The sequence below is a fragment of the Anomaloglossus baeobatrachus genome, chromosome 7 (assembly GCF_048569485.1).
Source record: "Anomaloglossus baeobatrachus isolate aAnoBae1 chromosome 7, aAnoBae1.hap1, whole genome shotgun sequence".
In the NCBI taxonomy this organism is placed as follows: Eukaryota; Metazoa; Chordata; class Amphibia; order Anura; family Aromobatidae; genus Anomaloglossus; species Anomaloglossus baeobatrachus.
In genome coordinates this window covers 68,747,146-68,764,184 of record NC_134359.1, presented here as the reverse complement: position 1 = coordinate 68,764,184, position 17,039 = coordinate 68,747,146, and the positions used below count along the sequence as shown (strand labels likewise).

Sequence of the window (17,039 nt, the reverse complement as noted above, 5' to 3'; positions counted from 1 at the left end):
TCAAAATATTCCATATGGTATAGGATGGCAACAGGAATTACAATTTGTATCTGTTGCCAATATCTATACTACTTCACCTAACAAACCTCTATGTTACACTCGTGGCCATTTTTCATTAACTAAAAACTAATAACCACTCCTTAAAATTAATATTTATTTCTAAATGTTTAGTTATTTACCTAATTTAGGGCTGAGTTATTTCCCTTTCAAATATACTTTGTATTAAGCTATAAAAAACTACTTAAAAAAAAAACTGTTGGACCTAAGTGGATCATGTTTTAGTGGAAAAGAAAAGGAAAAAGCTTATATGGGAAATGTTCAGCCTTATTAAATACTAAAACAACAAAAAGTTTCTGTAGATCACTGTAATCTATATTAACTTTGCCTTAAATAATCTTACAAAACATTGAATTTGCCAAGTAGATTGCAAGCTGTTTCTAATATGACAAATTATCAAAAGCTGTTTAAAAGATACTTTCTACGTTTAGAAGGGAAGTGTGCTCAAGGTAAAAATTATTTTATATCTTGGTTAGTAATGTTTTTTTGCAAATGAGAGAGGGAAATACAATTTTAGCTAAAATGATATTGGTCTTTATGCAAAGAAACATTTGTAAAAAGGATCAATGTCTTTCATAATAACCAGTCAAATCACTTTCTTAATTTTCAAGCCTGTTTTGATTGGAGGTTATGCTGATACATTTTATTGACATTAATTTTATATATTTGAAATTTGATATTTGCAAAATGGTAGAAGTAGTATGTGGGGTTAGAAAAGGATGTCAAGTTTGGAAAATAACTTTGGGTGCCTAAGATCAAATCATGGAGATGTGAAGCTCACTGGTGGCTCTTCTGACTTTTATATATGCCTTTAAGCCTAAATTAGATTATATTATTAGATCACAAAAGGTGGTCTTCCACACTCAGAGCACTTATGATCTTGTATGGGTTGTCTTAGAAAAACTTAACAATTTTCTAAATACATTTCTAAAACTTGTATATATACAATGTTCTATATACAAACAGCCTTTGATAATTTTGAGTTCAGGTCATTTACTTAAAGTTGTTTTCCCATGAACAAAGTTAATTTTAAAATTGATTTTAATCAATAGATCTTGGAATAAACATAAGATCCCCAATTGGATGTGTTTTAATTTTTTTTTTCCTGTGCTGAGATAATCTTATAACTGTGCCCCTGCTATGTCCTTTGTAATGTCCGTGTCTGACCTACAGGACATGGTCTGATTATACCACATCTCCTGTTCAGGGGAGGATGCAAAAGAGTATACAGATATTACAGCACGGGATAACAGCTGATTCTTTATGGGAGGTAAAACATTTCCCTGCCTGTTTTTAAAAAATGTTTTACCTCAAAGAAAGAATTATTTGTGATCCCATGCTATAATGTCTATATACTTCTTTTTTTACTTCCTCCCCAACTCAGGAGATGTGATATGATCAGACAATGTCCCTGTACAGTCAGACACAGCCAATACACAGTATATAGCGGGGACATATACACTATATATGATTATCTCAGCACAGGAACATTTTTATTTAGCACATCCAATTGTGTAATTTATTATTATAAGATCTATTGATTAAAATCAATTTTAATATTAATTTTGTTCATGGGAAAATCTCTTTAACTTTAATTTACTGAGTCTGATGAAGAGACCTGAGAAGTCTGAAAAGCTTGCTATTTATTACCACCTTTTAATGCCTAAGGGAAAAGATATTAACCACCGAGGACTCTCAAGTTTTTAAAAAAATTTCTACCTACTGGCTAACACGGTGCAAAAATATATTTTAATGGTCATTTAATTTGTAATACACTATTCTAAAATAAAACTAACCCTCATTGTACACTTCATCCCCATATCCACAAAACACTGTTTTGCGTAGTTCACCGTTCTGTAACTTTCTATCTTTCTATACCAATGCACTATTTCCATCTAATATGTTATCATCTCCTTATGTAAATCACAGTATTGAAATGAAGAATTAAATGCATGCTGTAAGCACATGTTATTTTTTCCATTTCCTCAGAGTAATCACGTTTTGGAACAATAATCTAATGACTATTATTTTCAGCTATTTTTCTCCGGTGACATCACAAACCACATTCCTATGCATGTTCATGTCATTTTGTAGTAGATATGCAAAATCATTTAATATGGTAAACACCGCTAACCATTTACTTTCATCCACACAGCCACTCTCCTATCCCTTTTCCTGGATTGTTCACTATATAGTCATTTTTACTTTTAACTTTTCCATTTTCTTTTAATAGCAACTTAATTTATCTTACATTTTACATTTTTCCACAGGACCTGTGCTGAAAAAGAGGATTGAGTCAATAGAAGTTGCAATTGGGTACTCCGGATTTTTCACCTGTGAGACAGAGCCTGCACCCGACGTCAAGTTCCAATGGTTCAAGTCTGGACGGGAAATTTACGACAGTGACAAATATTCTGTAAAGACTTCTAACTACGTTTCCACTCTAGAAGTACTAAAACCTCAAGTTGTCGACTGTGGCGAATACAGCTGCAAAGCATCAAACCAGTTTGGTAGTGTAAGCTCCACTGCAACCCTAACAGTAACTGGTGAGTAAATGACAACAGCACATAATTCACAAATTATTTTTTTTCTCGGAAGTACTTTAACAGGTGAAGTAAAACAATAATATTCCACCAATGCCTTATCACAACAGTCTTAATCATTGGTAATATTATAAGATGCAACTTTGAGAAGACATGTCACGCTCAATGATATTCTGGTTTTCATAGAAACACATATTCTTCTTTGGGGTCTTTGCAGTCTTTAAAGTGTTATTACGTATTTACTTAAAGGGAATCTTTTATTTCAAAGTGATTAATATGATAAATCTTTTAGGAAAAGATTTTTGTTGCGACATAATTAAAGTACCAAACATATTTTGAGAAATAGTATCTTTTGGCAAGGGGAGGATGACATTTTGGGATCTACACTTACACCTTAAACTGTAATTTTTTTTTTACATTTTAGTAAACTTAATAAAAAAAAAATATAAAGAGTAAAATACTTACAATAAATAATGAACTTGTATAAATCAATTTTCTTTTGATGCTGATCATTTTGGTCAACATTTCTTGGTTCCTCAAAACAGATAGGAAATTTTCTTTTTATTTCAGATATGGAAATTTGTCTTTGAAATGCTTTCAAAATACTGAATCCTTTGTTCTTTTTTGCAGAAGCCTTTCCTCCTTCTTTTATTACCAGACCAGAGTCTATTAATTCTTTTGTAAGTAAGAAAGCTAAATTCCAAGCAACAGTGTCAGGCACACCGGTCATTGATGCCATATGGCAAAAAGATGGTTTGCCTATCTCTTCTTCCGAGAACTGTCAGATTTCAGCTGTAAACAACAAACATGTTCTAGAGTTCTTAAGTGTTACCACTGCTGATAAAGGCACATACTCTTGCAAAGCTTCAAATAAATTTGGAACAGATACCTGCCAAGCTGATTTAATAGTCGTGGACAAACCACATTTCATCAAAGAGCTCGAACCTTTACGTTCTGCTGTGAACAAATCTGTTCGCCTTGAGTGCCAAGTAGATGAAGACAGGAAAGTAACAGCATCCTGGACAAAAGATGGACACAAGCTTCTTCCTGGCAAGGATTATAAAATATATTTTGAAGACAAAGTAGCTTCTCTTGAAATACCTTTGGCTAAGATAAAAGACTCTGGGAATTATGTGTGTACTGCCACCAATGATGCAGGAAGTAGCTCAACTTCTTCAGTGGTAACTATAAGAGGTAAGAAACACAGCACATTTCACAAAAATAAAACATGACACATCTCAGTATAATAGGTCAGTTGAATATTTTCCTTAAGAATTTAAGAACAGGGCATTTTATTGCTAGATATCTTCAAGAGTAAAAAATACAATAGCTAGATTGTTATATTTCCTTTTTCTTGTATTCTGTTGGCACAATAACTTTAATGTCTGTTAATGTCAGTGTGAATGTAATGGTTTTTCGGACAGTAACCATGCAAGTATGAATGAATCATGGCTGAACAAATATAGCACATAAATGGCTAAACATGGCAAGCTCAACCTCTTTATCAGGGTCTCTTTATATTTGCGACAAAAGTCTTCTTATTTCAGCATCTTCTCTTTCTGAAACTCTTTTTATAGAACCACCATCTTTCGTGAAGAAGGTGGAACCATCTTATTTACTAAGGCAGGGCGAATCTGCACATCTACAGTGCAAAATGAAAGGGTCACCTGAAATCCATGTGACTTGGTTCAAGAACAATACAGCTATAATCCAAAATGATATGTATACAATGACTTTCGACGACAACACTGCGCTTCTAGATATTACCAACATGAAGGTAGAGGACAGTGGAAGTTACACATGCGAAGCACTTAATGATGCTGGCTGTGAAAGCTGCACTTCAGAAATTCTTGTCAAAGGTTTGTTTCTTCTTAATGCTAGGCTGGTATTGTATATAAACTGATACTTTAGTCATTGTAACCTTTTTTCTGCTAATGTAATACTTTTCTAGAACCCCCTTCTTTCGTCAAAAAACTTGAGCCGTCAGAGATAGTAAAAGGATCAAACACAGCTCTTCAGTGCGAAATTTCTGGTACTGGACCTTTTGAAATTAGCTGGTACAAAGATAAGAAGCAAATTCGAAGTAGTAAAAAATACAGACTGACATACCAAAAATCTCTTGCTTGTCTGGAAATCTCTTCATTCAATAGTGCAGATGTTGGTGAATATGAGTGTATGGTAGCCAACGAAGTTGGTAAATGCGTTTGCGGTGCGACATATAAACTTAAAGGTTAGTATCTTTCTTAAAATGGCTTTCTTCTCTCTTCAAATGTCAATACAACTCTTTAAGGGGAAACAAATACATATTCCTAACCTTCAAGAAACAAATAAAGCACAAGAAAAATTCTTATTATTCAAATTTCTTACTTAATACAGAAGACATTTGTGGAAACTAATGGAGAATTGATTAGATTTTTATGATTTCTCTTGGGGTTTTTCACTTGTGAGTCAAAGTAGTATTTTTATACTTAAATTCGTGTATTTGGAACTAAAAGTAATTTTTCTAATTTGATTCCATTAAAAATTTTGCACTGGCTCTTTGCTTTGCTGCACATTCAACTTTGATGTGGTCTGTGTTCATAAATCGTCTGAGAAGAGATAACAGATAATAGAGTTAGAAACTCTTCTATTAGATTACCAGAATGAGCTGACTGATGGTTTTCCAGTTAACCAATTCTGAAGCCAGCAATAAATAGTGTAGCACATTGGTCAAAGAAGTGCAAATGGTGCAATTTTTTCAATCAAACCCAATTGCAAAAATTATTTTTATTCCAAAATACATGCATTTATGTAAGAGAAAAATTGTCCACAAACAAGGACAACCTCTCATAGACATCAGATGCCTAATTTTATTGGTTTTACTATCACATATGTATCTGAACCCTATATTAAAATAAATAGTGTAGCACATAGGCTAAGGAAGCTCAAATGGTGCAAATTTTTCAATCAAACCCAATTGAAAAAAAATATTTTTATTCCAAAATACATGCATTTATGTAAGAAAACAATTGTCCACAAACAAGGACAACCTCTCATAGACATCAGCCGCCTAATTTTATTGGTTTTACTATCCCACATGTATCTGAACAGTTAAAAACACTGATTTTAGAAATATGGTTGCGCTAATTTTTATCAGTGAGGATAACTTTAGGGAACTTGTAACATTAACTTGTGCTTATTGTCACAAGTTCACAAACATTTTTTTAAGGATAGCCGATAGAATAATAAGACATATAAAAGCATAAAGTCAGTTTTGTCTGTACAACTTAATATAAGTAAAAGGAGAATAACTAGGCATTTTCTTAAAATCTTTATGTATAAGTAAATGAAGAATAAAGATTTTACAATGTACTGCTCTTCTTTAAATTAGAATCACCATCATTTGTGAAGAAAATGGAGAATGTCACTGCTATAGTTGGCAACAATGTTTCTTTGCAAACTGTTGTCAAAGGATCTGAGGTCATCACAGTGACCTGGATGAAGGGAAGAGATGTCGTCCGGGAAGATGACAAAGTCAAAATGACATTTGATAATAGTATTGCAACTCTGCATTTCAGCAATGTGCAAATTAATAGTGCTGGAAAGTACACTTGCGTTGCTGAAAATGATGCAGGAAGCCAAACATGTTTCGGAGAGTTGGTGGTAAAAGGTCAGTTAGTCATTACCTACTTATATTATAACTATCGATAAACCATGCATCAGGGTTAATACCTAACAAACTTTATCTAACTTTATTTTAGAACCTGCAAAAATAGTAGAGAAAGCCGAACTTATTCAAGTGACTGCAGGAGACCCAGCCACTTTGGAGTGCACTGTGTCAGGCACACCAGAGCTTAAAGTAAAGTGGCTGAGAAATGGGAAAGAAATGACCTCTGGTAAAAAGTACAGGATCAGCTTTAAAAATAATGTTGCTTCTTTAAAGTTCTACTCTGCTGAGATTCAGGATAGTGGTGAATATATATTTGAGGTGTCCAACGACGTGGGTAACAGCAGTTGCAAGACCACCTTCACTGTATTAGGTCAGTATAAATAATACTTAATAAAATATCAGTAGTGTAGCTCTTCAGTAATTATAATTATTTTTAAAACAAACATTTATTTCTGTTACAAATAGATCGAACCATTGCCCCAGGTTTTAGCAAACCTCTTCGAGATGTTGACAGTGTAGTAAACGCTTTCTGCCGATTGGAATGCAAGGTTTCTGGTTCTTTGCCCTTGAAAATTTCTTGGTTCAAAGACAGTAAAGAAATTTCTCCTGATAAGCATAAGATATCATTTGTGGAAGGAACAGCCACGTTGGAGATAAATCGACTAGATATGAATGATGCTGGAATATATACTTGTAAAGCAACAAATTCCGCTGGAACTAAAGACACCAAAGGAACACTATCTGTCAAAGGTTTGGTCATTAGCTTGTTTCCTTCTTCTTGTTCTTCTTCTATCTTTCAGTATTATAATTCTTATGTATGGGATGATTACATTTCTTGTCTTCATGCATCTAGAACCACCATGCTTTATAACAAAACCAGAGCCACAAGATGCCCTTCCAGGAACTACTGTGTGTCTGAAGACCACTTTCAAAGGAACATCACCTTTAACAATTAAATGGTTTAAGGGCATAGAAGAAATTAAAACTGGAGGCTCGTGCTACATTGCTAAAGAAAACAATGTCAGCTCTTTGGAACTCTATGCGGTTAAAAGTTCAGAATCAGGAAATTATGTTTGCAAAGTCAGCAATATGGCTGGCGCTGTGGAATGCAGCGCAAACGTATTTGTTAAAGGTTTGCATTCTCTTTACTTCCTCTTTACAGCAATTCTTCTTCTCTTTCTGCGCCGCAGGTTTTATCTTAATAATTGTTATTTACATTCTGCAGAACCAGCAACATTTACTCAGAAGCTAGAACCTTCACAACTCTTCAAAAAAGATGATTCTGTACAACTGGAGTGTAAAGTAGCTGGGACCTCTCCTATTACAATTACTTGGTTTAAAAATGATAAGGAGATTAAAGAGAGTGATTCTTGTACCGTGACCTTCTCAAACTCCATTGCAATTCTTAAAATCTCTAGACTAAATCTTGAAGATATTGGTGAATATGTGTGTCAAGCTAAAAACGAAGCTGGTACAGATATATGCAGCTGTGCTGTTATAGTTAAAGGTCTGTTCTTATTCATTCTTTACTCTTACAAAACATTCATAATTCCATCTTTAACATCATATTAATCAAAGGAACATTTTTGTTCATATAACAGAACCCCCATCATTTGTCAAGGACTTCCAAACTACCGAAGTCATGAGAGATGCAGACGTATCTTTGGAAGGGGCGATTACAGGTTCAGCACCCTTTGAAGTATCATGGTTCAAAGACAACAAACCAATTCGCAGTGGCAGAAAGTACAAGACCTTTTTTCAGGATACTTTGCTAAGTCTCAACATTCTAAGATTTGACTCTACAGATGTTGGAGAATATCAGTGCAGGGTGTTCAATGACGTAGGAAGCTGTGTATGTAGTTCTCTTGTGAACCTGAAAGGTTAGTAGGCCTGAAAGATCATCAAGTAGTAAAAACACTGTTCAGTTGTAGACATACCGTTTACAGTTATACTTTTGTTTTCTGCAGAGCCTCCAACATTTTCAAGAAAAATTGAAAATCTTAGTTCTCTTATTGGAGGAATGGTTGCCTTTCAGTGTTCTGTCAAAGGCTCCCAGCCCATTAGCATTTCATGGTGGAAAGACAATGATGAAGTCATGGAAGATGAAAACATAAAGGCAATATTTAAAAATAATGTAGCCACCTTGCACATAACCTCTATTAAAAGCAATTTTGGTGGCAAATATACTTGTGAGGCTAAAAATGATGCAGGTGTTCAGAGGTGCTCTGCCGTATTAGCCGTGAAAGGTTAGTTCCTCATGTTTTGCAGTTTACCAAGTTTAGATTAGTTTACATAAGCTTTTTACAAATAAACATTTTTCTTCTTCCCCACCCATAACAGAACTTGCCACAATCATTGACAAAGCTGTCTCTGTAGATGTCACTGAAGGTGATCCAGCGACCTTGCAATGTAAATTTTCAGGAACCAAAGAAATCACAGCCAAATGGTTCAAAGATGGAAAAGAATTAAAATTTGGCCAGAAATATAAGATCACTTTTACTGAAAACGTTTCAGTTCTAAAAATTACTTCAACAGACAAAAACGATAGTGGAGAATATACATTTGAGGTCCAAAATGATGTTGGCAAAAGCACTTGCACTGCATCTGTCAATGTCTTAGGTTAGTATAGCTTAATACTCTTTTTCTAGCAAATCCTTTTAAAAATGTTTAAGCCACTTATGTATTTTCATCTCAGTTAATACAGACATTTTTTATATGTTAATTAGATCTGATAATACCACCATCATTTACAAAGAAGCTGAAGAAAAAGGACAGTGTCAAAGGGTCTTTCGTCAATCTTGAATGCATAGTTTCTGGCTCCCATCCTATAACTGTTAAATGGTTAAAGGATGACAAGGAGATTCTACCCAGTGGAAAGCACAAATATTCTTTCCATGACAACATTGCCTTTATGGAAATAAATGAACTGGAAGGTTCAGACAGTGGAAACTATACGTGTGCTGCCACCAACAAAGCAGGAAAGAACCATTGCAGTGGATATTTAACCGTTAAAGGTTTGCATTTATATAACTTTAAAAAAAAAAAATAGAGCCTACATCTAGATTTTTCTAAATTCAATTTTTTTGCCTATTTTAGAACCTCCATATTTTCTTGAAAAACCTCTGTCTCAAGACATTCTTCCTGGCTCTAGAGTTCAGTTTAAAGCTGTCATGAGTGGCACAACTCCCATGGTGATAAAGTGGTTTAAGGAAAGCAAGGAACTTCTTTCAGGGGCCAATCGTTCAGTTTGGAAGGATGAGTCCTCCAGCATCCTTGAGCTGGTGTCAGCCAAGGTTGCTGATTCTGGAAGTTACACAATTCAAGTTAGCAATGATGTTGGAACAGCAACTTGCAAAGCAACTCTCTTTGTGAAAGGTTTGCCTTCTTTGCTTTTTAACTGTATCTTTATCCCTATTTTGAATTATAGACATAAATATATTTCAACATCTAAAATTTTTATCCATATATAGAGCCTCCACGGTTTGTTAAGAAACCCGGTCCATTTTCGATGTTAAGGAAAAGCGAGTCAACAACATTTCAGTGCCAGATAGCAGGCACACCCGAAATCAAAGTCACCTGGTACTTAGATGGAAATGACATTACAACAAACAGCAAATATGGCATTTCATTTGTAGATGGAATATCAACACTTGATATTGAGAATTCTACTGTTGAGGACTCTGGTATATATGTTTGTGAGGCTACCAATGAGGCAGGTAGTGAGAGCTGCAGCATTGATGTTAAAGTGAAAGGTTAGTTGTTTGGCCCATTTAGTTAATTTCATTAGTTTTAAATGATTGATGTGAAATTAAATCTATTATTCCACATTTGTTTTCTAATTATAGAAGCCCCTACTTTTAAAACCGTATTTGAGCCAGTTGAAGTTGTGAAGGGTTCAGACTTGAAGCTCTTCTGTGAAGTAATGGGCACACCACCCTTTGATGTAACATACTCAAAGAACAAAAAGGAGATTCGTAGTGGTAAAAAATACTCGCTCGTTCAAAAAGAATCAGTATTTGAACTCCACATTTTTAAGTGTGATTTTTCAGATGCTGGCGAATACCAATGTACAGTATCAAATGAAGCTGGAGGCTGCTATTGCGGTGCCTCTGTCCATTTAAAAGGTTAGTTATAGTAAAGCAGTACATTTTTATTATCATTCCATTCCAAAAAGGCAAAATCAACTTTAATTTTAATACCTTTGTCTCACATAGAACCTCCTAGCTTTGTCCAGAAGATAGAAAACTCCACCACAATACTTGGAAGCTCTGCAGTCTTCCAGTGTGCAATTGCAGGCTCTGATCCTATAACAGTATCTTGGATTAAAGGAGATAAAATTATTGAGGAAGATGACAACAACCAAATTACTTTTGAGAACAATATTGCTACACTTTATATAAGGACAGTTGATGCTAACCATACTGGAAGATATACCTGCCAGGCTTCCAATGAGTCAGGAACAGAGAAATGTTTTGCTTCCTTAATAGCTCAAGGTTGGTAGTATGTGAATTTTTAGATACTTTTCGATAAGGCCAGATGTTCAGCTTCATTTTTTAATTAATATGAATTTCATTTGTATCACAGAACCAGCTCAGATAATTGAGAGACCAAAATCAGTCAATGTAACCGAAAGAGACCCTGTGACTTTGGATTGTACCGTTGCTGGAACTCCAGAGCTTCTTGTGAAGTGGTATAAAAATGGTAGACAACTTATGCCAAGCAGATATTACAATTTAAGTTTTGAGGCCAATGTTTCAAGCTTGAGAATTCAGTCTGTGAGCAAAGAAGATAGTGGCGAGTACACATTTAAAGTTGAAAACGATTTTGGCAGCAGCAGCTGTACCGCTTTTTTGACCGTTTTAGGTTGGTATTGTTGCATAGCCCATAATTCCTTTAAAAAAATAAACCTAGAACATCAGGAGTAACTAGGTCTAATTTTGTTTGTTACACAGATCAAGCTATTCCACCATCTTTTACAAAAAAATTAACAAAAATGGATAAGGTTCTTGGATCCTCCATTCTAATGGAATGCAAGGTTTCTGGTTCACTACCCATAAGTGCACAGTGGTTTAAGGATGGAAGTGAAATCTTGCACAGTTCAAAACACAGGCTTGTCTGCCATGAAAACAATGTGTCTTTGACAGTCCCAGATCTAGAAGTATCTGACAATGGCAATTACAAATGCAAAGTAGTAAACGTGGCAGGAAGCGCTGAGTGCAGCGCCATCCTTACTGTCAAAGGTTTGATAATATTTCTTTATTTTCTTCTTTAACATTCTATCCCTCTTTTAATATCATGATAATCTTCTTAAAAAAAATCTTATTAAATAAAAAATGTAGTTTACTCTTCTTTCAAAAGATTTTAAAACACTCTTTCTTCAACGTCATAGAACCTCCAAGCTTCACTGAAAAACCAGAAAGCCTAAAAGCAATACCAGACTCTTTGGTGGATTTTAAGGTTGAAGTCAAAGGCACACCACCATTCTCCATTAAATGGTTCAAAGAAGAGGTGGAACTCTTTTCTGGAGCAAAATGTTTTCTTGGAATGGAGGGTTCAGTGGGTTTCTTGAATCTATTTACAGTGGATGGTTCCAGCAGTGGACGTTATACTTGCCAAGTTACCAATGATGTTGGTAGTGACACTTGTAGCACAATGTTGCATGTAACAGGTGCGAAGATTTGCTTGAGTCTGTCTTTTTTGTGTCTGTCTTTATTCATGTTGAAAAAAAATACTATCCTTGAGTTTCTTAGTTTAATCTATATAAGTATGGCTTCTTTAAGATCAGATTAGACTTAAGGCATGCAAACCTCTCTTGACTTTCTAGTTTCTAACTAAGTAGGCGCCATTACAACCACATCTTTTAATCTCTTTTTCAAGATGAGAATGCAAGCATAATAATTGTCTTATTCTAACTTATCTTTTTTTGCTTTGGAATTATAGAACCTCCAAAGTTTATCAAGAAGTTAGAAACAACCAAAGTTATCAAACAGGGTGATTCTGTCCGTTGTGAGTGCAAGATCAGTGGATCTCCAGAAATCAAAATCACTTGGTATAAAAATGACAGTGAAATTAAGGCAAACGAGAAGTACAGCATGTCTTTTATTGATTATATACCAGTTCTTGAAATTAACAACCTCAGCATTGAAGACAGTGGAGACTACACCTGTGAAGCAAATAATGATGCGGGCAGTGCTAGTTCCAGTATCAAGATTGTAGTTAAAGGTTAGAAGTTATTTTAATTGTATGTTTTCAAGTAAACTTAGAAGACTTATTAATATTGAGTAAAAGACTGCTTTACGCTATATTTAGAGACTGCTACATACTAAAAATCTTTTCCCATCAAAGTATCCTATTAGATATACACATCTTAAGCTAGCCATAGGTTAAAACTTCTTAAATGGTTTGTCCTGCTCCCCTCATTTCCACATCACATAAGACACACTGAGACTGCTATTTACATCACACACACAGAATGCACTGAAACTGCTGTATACATCACACAGGATATGCTGAGACTGCTGTATACATCAGATTGGATGCACTGAGACTGCCATATGCATCATGTAGGATACACTGATACTCTGCTGTGTATATATAACACAAGATACTAAAATACTGCTGTATACATCATATAAAATACACTGACACGCTGCTGTATGAATCGTAAAGGATACAAGGAGACTACGGTATATACATCACATAAGATGTTGTAAGACTGCCATATAGATCACATTGGATACAATAAGATCGATGTATACATCATGTAGGATACACTTAGACTGCATTGTACATCACAAAGGATACACTGACTGATTGCGCTCAGTGAGAGAAACAAAATTAAAATTTTGTAGTTGTGATACCTTTTAATGGCTAACTAAAATAAAAATAAAATATGATGTTATAAAGCAAGCTTTCGAGACATCTCAGGTCTCTTCCTCAGGCATAGTATGACAAAATATCTGAAGAAACACAAATATATACACAAACAGGGCAGAGCCATATATATTTGTGTTTCTTCAGATATTTTCTCATACCATGCCTGAGGAAGAGACCTGAGATGTCTCAAAAGCTTGCTTTATAACATCATATTTTATTTTTATTTTAGTTAGCCATTAAAAGGTATCACAACTACAAAATTTTAATTTTGTTTCTCTCACTGAGAGCAATCAGTCATTTTTCCACTGGCTAACATGGTACCAAAACCTTTTTCTTTTAACTAAAAAATGATACACTGAGACTGCTTTGGACATCACGAAGTATACACTGAGACTGCTGTATATACATCTCAAAGTATACACTGAGACAGCAGTATATAATCACATAGGAGAAAATGAGACTGATGTAGGAATCACTTAGGATACACTGAGACTGCTGTGTGCATCACATAGGACACACTAAGTCTGCTGTGTATACATCACATAGGATATACTGAGACTGCTATATATACATCAAATAGGATACACTGAGACTGATATACATCGGATAATCTGAGACTGCTTTATATACATCACACAGGGTACCCTGAAACTGCTGTATATACAGCGCATAGGATACACTGAGAGTGCTGTACAGTATAAACCACATAGGATACACTGAGACTGCAATATCTCATAAAAATAGCATAATTATCCATAAAAACGTCAAAAGAAAAATCTAAAAAAATAAAATTTTATTTTACATGATTAAAACCATGTTGAAAAGGTGAAGGAATCCAGGAGACTGGCTAAATGCATTTGATCCTTAAAGTTCTTTGTCAAAGCAATGAATAAAAGTAGCAGAGTCTGATTAATAGTTACAAGTGGACGTTATGTGAATAGAACAATCAAATATTTATTTAAATCACACTAATCCCTTCAATGAAATACAGCCAACAAACTTTACAGACGTACAAAATGTAAAAGTAATGAGTATGTAAATAAATCAATAAATTATGTTAGCAAAAAAATGCATTTATGTCATTGCTGCATTTTGAGTAAAAAGGATATATTGTGTTCATTCTAATATTCATAAATTAAATCAATTTTAATATCCATCCTGGCAGGTGGCTCAGTGTCTAATTTGAGCTCCAAAACAGCCTGATGTAAATGCATTAAATAGTAGTGACCCCCATCACTTTTAGATTTGATCATTTTTCCACGGCAATTAGTTTCAATCCACTAATATCATAGTAATGTTCACTGACAAAAAGACGATAAGCAGCTGATAAATTGTGTGCTGTGGGGTATCAATAGAACCAGGCACTCATATTGATTCTATTGATACTATATTACGAGTTTGGATCCTACCAGTGCACCCTGACATAGTCAGAAGTGTCGTGCTCTATATATTGATTTATGATGAAAAACCACATTAAAGTTGAATGTACTGGGCTATAAAGAGCCTATATAAAACAATCAGTGCAAAATTTGTAGTAAAACTCAATTGCAAAAATGGGTTTTAGCCCAACATACAAGCATTTTGATAAAAAAAAATGCCCCCAAAGGTATTCAACCTACTATTTTTGGACCACCCATAAACTTTAATTATCCGGGTGGTCCACATTGTAATCTGCAGTGGTGTTCTAAAATGTCACTGCAAGTCGAGCAGCTGCACATTACCATACAGCTACGAGAGTGGGGAGCTGCCTCTCAGACTTAGCCATGTTCCTTATAGACAAGACACAGTTAGCAGTATACATAGTGCTAAACAGTGCAATGATAGAAAGCACTAATGGCATTTCCTTTCCCTAACCCAGCAGTCATATGATTGACGGATCCAAGAAGGGAGCAGGAGGTGCTAGATCTTAGGACACCGATTCAGCTCACCTACACAACTGGGAGGATGGGCTTCCACTGGGTTTGGGGCTAATATACCAGCCCAAGTTACAGAGGGAGTCAGATAAACAAATAAATGTTGAAATACCCCCTGCTCTCTTAAGGTGTTTTATGATCTTTTGGGGCTATGGACACAATAAATGAATATTAAATAAGTATATAGTATATATATATATATATATATATATATATATATATATATATACAGGGTGGGCCATAAGTATGGACACACCTGGATGGGCCATAAGTATGCGTACTCCCTGATATAAAAATAGTAAAGTTGAATTCAAAATGGTGTCTTTGCAGATGGCCGCCATGGGCATCACCTGGCCTCAAATGTTTTGCACCTCCCATGTACTACTATGCCACAAAAGGTAGGGTGTATCCATACTAATGGCCCACCCTGTACATATATATATATATATATATATATATATATATATCTGAGAATACCAGCCCCCAGCTGTCAAGCTTTATCTTGGCTGGGTATCAAAATTGGGGGTGTAAAAAATTGTTACAGAATGGGGAGCAAATCTTAAATATATTTTATTGGTCCTTTGTGATCATTTAATAAAAACTATAACAATTGTAAAACAGACATGTAATTCCTTTATTTTCCCACCAATATTGCAAAAAAAAAGCGAATAAAAAAGCGAATATGAAAATAAATTTAAAAAATGTCATAAAAAGTCCTATGTATCATTAAAAATAAAGATGAAAATGTTAGGAGAATATCTGAACAAGAAACAATTTTACAGCTCTTTAAGCTATATATATGAAAAAACCTAGGAACATGGGTAAATGACCCTGTTCTGAACTAGTTAATAGGCATTATAATTTTTTATTAACTCAATACATTTTCCAAACAATGTAATAACATTCATCATCTCATATTATAGAGCCACCAATCTTTAGCAAGAAAGCTAGTCCAGCTGAAATCCTCAAAGGAGTGGATGTTAGTCTTGAATGTGAGCTCTTGGGAACACCACCCTTCGAAGTGACTTGGTTTAAAGATCGCCGACAAATTAGAAGCAGTAAAAAATATAAAGTGACTTCTAAAAACCACCTTGCAGCAGTTCACATTCTTAATGTGGAAGCTTCAGACATCGGGGAATACCATTGCAAAGCAGCGAATGATGTTGGAAACGACTCTTGCATTTGTAATATAAAGCTTAAAGGTAAATTTTACTTACCAGGTGATCAAATATTTGGCTACTTATCCACTGTTATTCTTAATAAATCTGCTCATTGTCTTTATCCAGAGCCACCAAGGTTCGTGAAGAAAGTTGAAAGTGTTACGGTTATCACTGGTGAACCTCTTGAATTACAAGGATTAATCGAAGGCTCACAGCCCATCTCAGTTCTTTGGTTGAAGGATAAAGAAGAGGTTGTCAGGGAGAGTGAAAATATAAAGATTTCTCATTTTGAGAATCAAGCAACCCTACAGATTAGAAAGGCTGAACCAGTCAATGCTGGAAAATATATATGCCAGATCAAAAATGATGCTGGATCAAGGGAGTGCATAGTCAACGTATCCGTTCTAGGTAACAAATAATTTAAAAAGATCAGATAAAAAGTTATTTAAACTAGATATGTTAGAAATAAAGCCTCTCTACAATGATTCTTGTTTTATTTCAGAACCTGCATCAATAGTAGAAAAGCCTGAACCATTAAGGGTTACAGCAGGAGATGTCTGCACCATTGAGTGCATAGTGGCAGGCACACCAGAACTTTCAGCTAGCTGGTTTAAGGATGGAAAAGAACTGATCAGCAATGAAAAATATAAGAGCTATCTCTCAAATAAGGTAGCATCCATTAAAATTATGTCTGCAGACACAAGTGACAGTGGAGAATATACATTCGAAGTGAAAAATAATGTCGGCAAAAGCACCTGCACTACAACAGTCGATGTTCTGGGTTAGTCTTTATTTCACTCTTATGTGCAGTCAAAGATTTAGCAAAGCTCAATAGGTTCTT

General features: G+C 34.8%; 1 protein-coding gene across 5 annotated transcripts in view; it reads left to right on the top strand.

Annotated features, from left to right (window-relative positions):
- TTN (titin) overlaps window positions 1–17,039 on the top strand; it is a 312,175-nt gene that overhangs the window by 96,555 nt on the left and 198,581 nt on the right. For 4 of the 5 annotated variants that reach the window (XM_075317392.1, XM_075317394.1, XM_075317393.1 and 1 more), the window contains one exon: window positions 2,328–2,603. In XM_075317392.1, the coding sequence (XP_075173507.1) occupies window positions 2,328–2,603 (276 nt within the window). Of the gene's footprint in view, window positions 1–2,327; window positions 2,604–3,230; window positions 3,795–4,177; window positions 4,460–4,551; window positions 4,831–5,970; window positions 6,250–6,340; window positions 6,620–6,714; window positions 7,000–7,102; window positions 7,382–7,474; window positions 7,757–7,850; window positions 8,130–8,216; window positions 8,496–8,589; window positions 8,869–8,975; window positions 9,264–9,345; window positions 9,625–9,719; window positions 10,002–10,094; window positions 10,374–10,463; window positions 10,743–10,833; window positions 11,113–11,201; window positions 11,490–11,638; window positions 11,918–12,189; window positions 12,472–15,961; window positions 16,241–16,324; window positions 16,607–16,700; window positions 16,980–17,039 lie in introns of all 5 variants that reach the window. The other variant, XM_075317390.1, reaches the window with a different exon arrangement.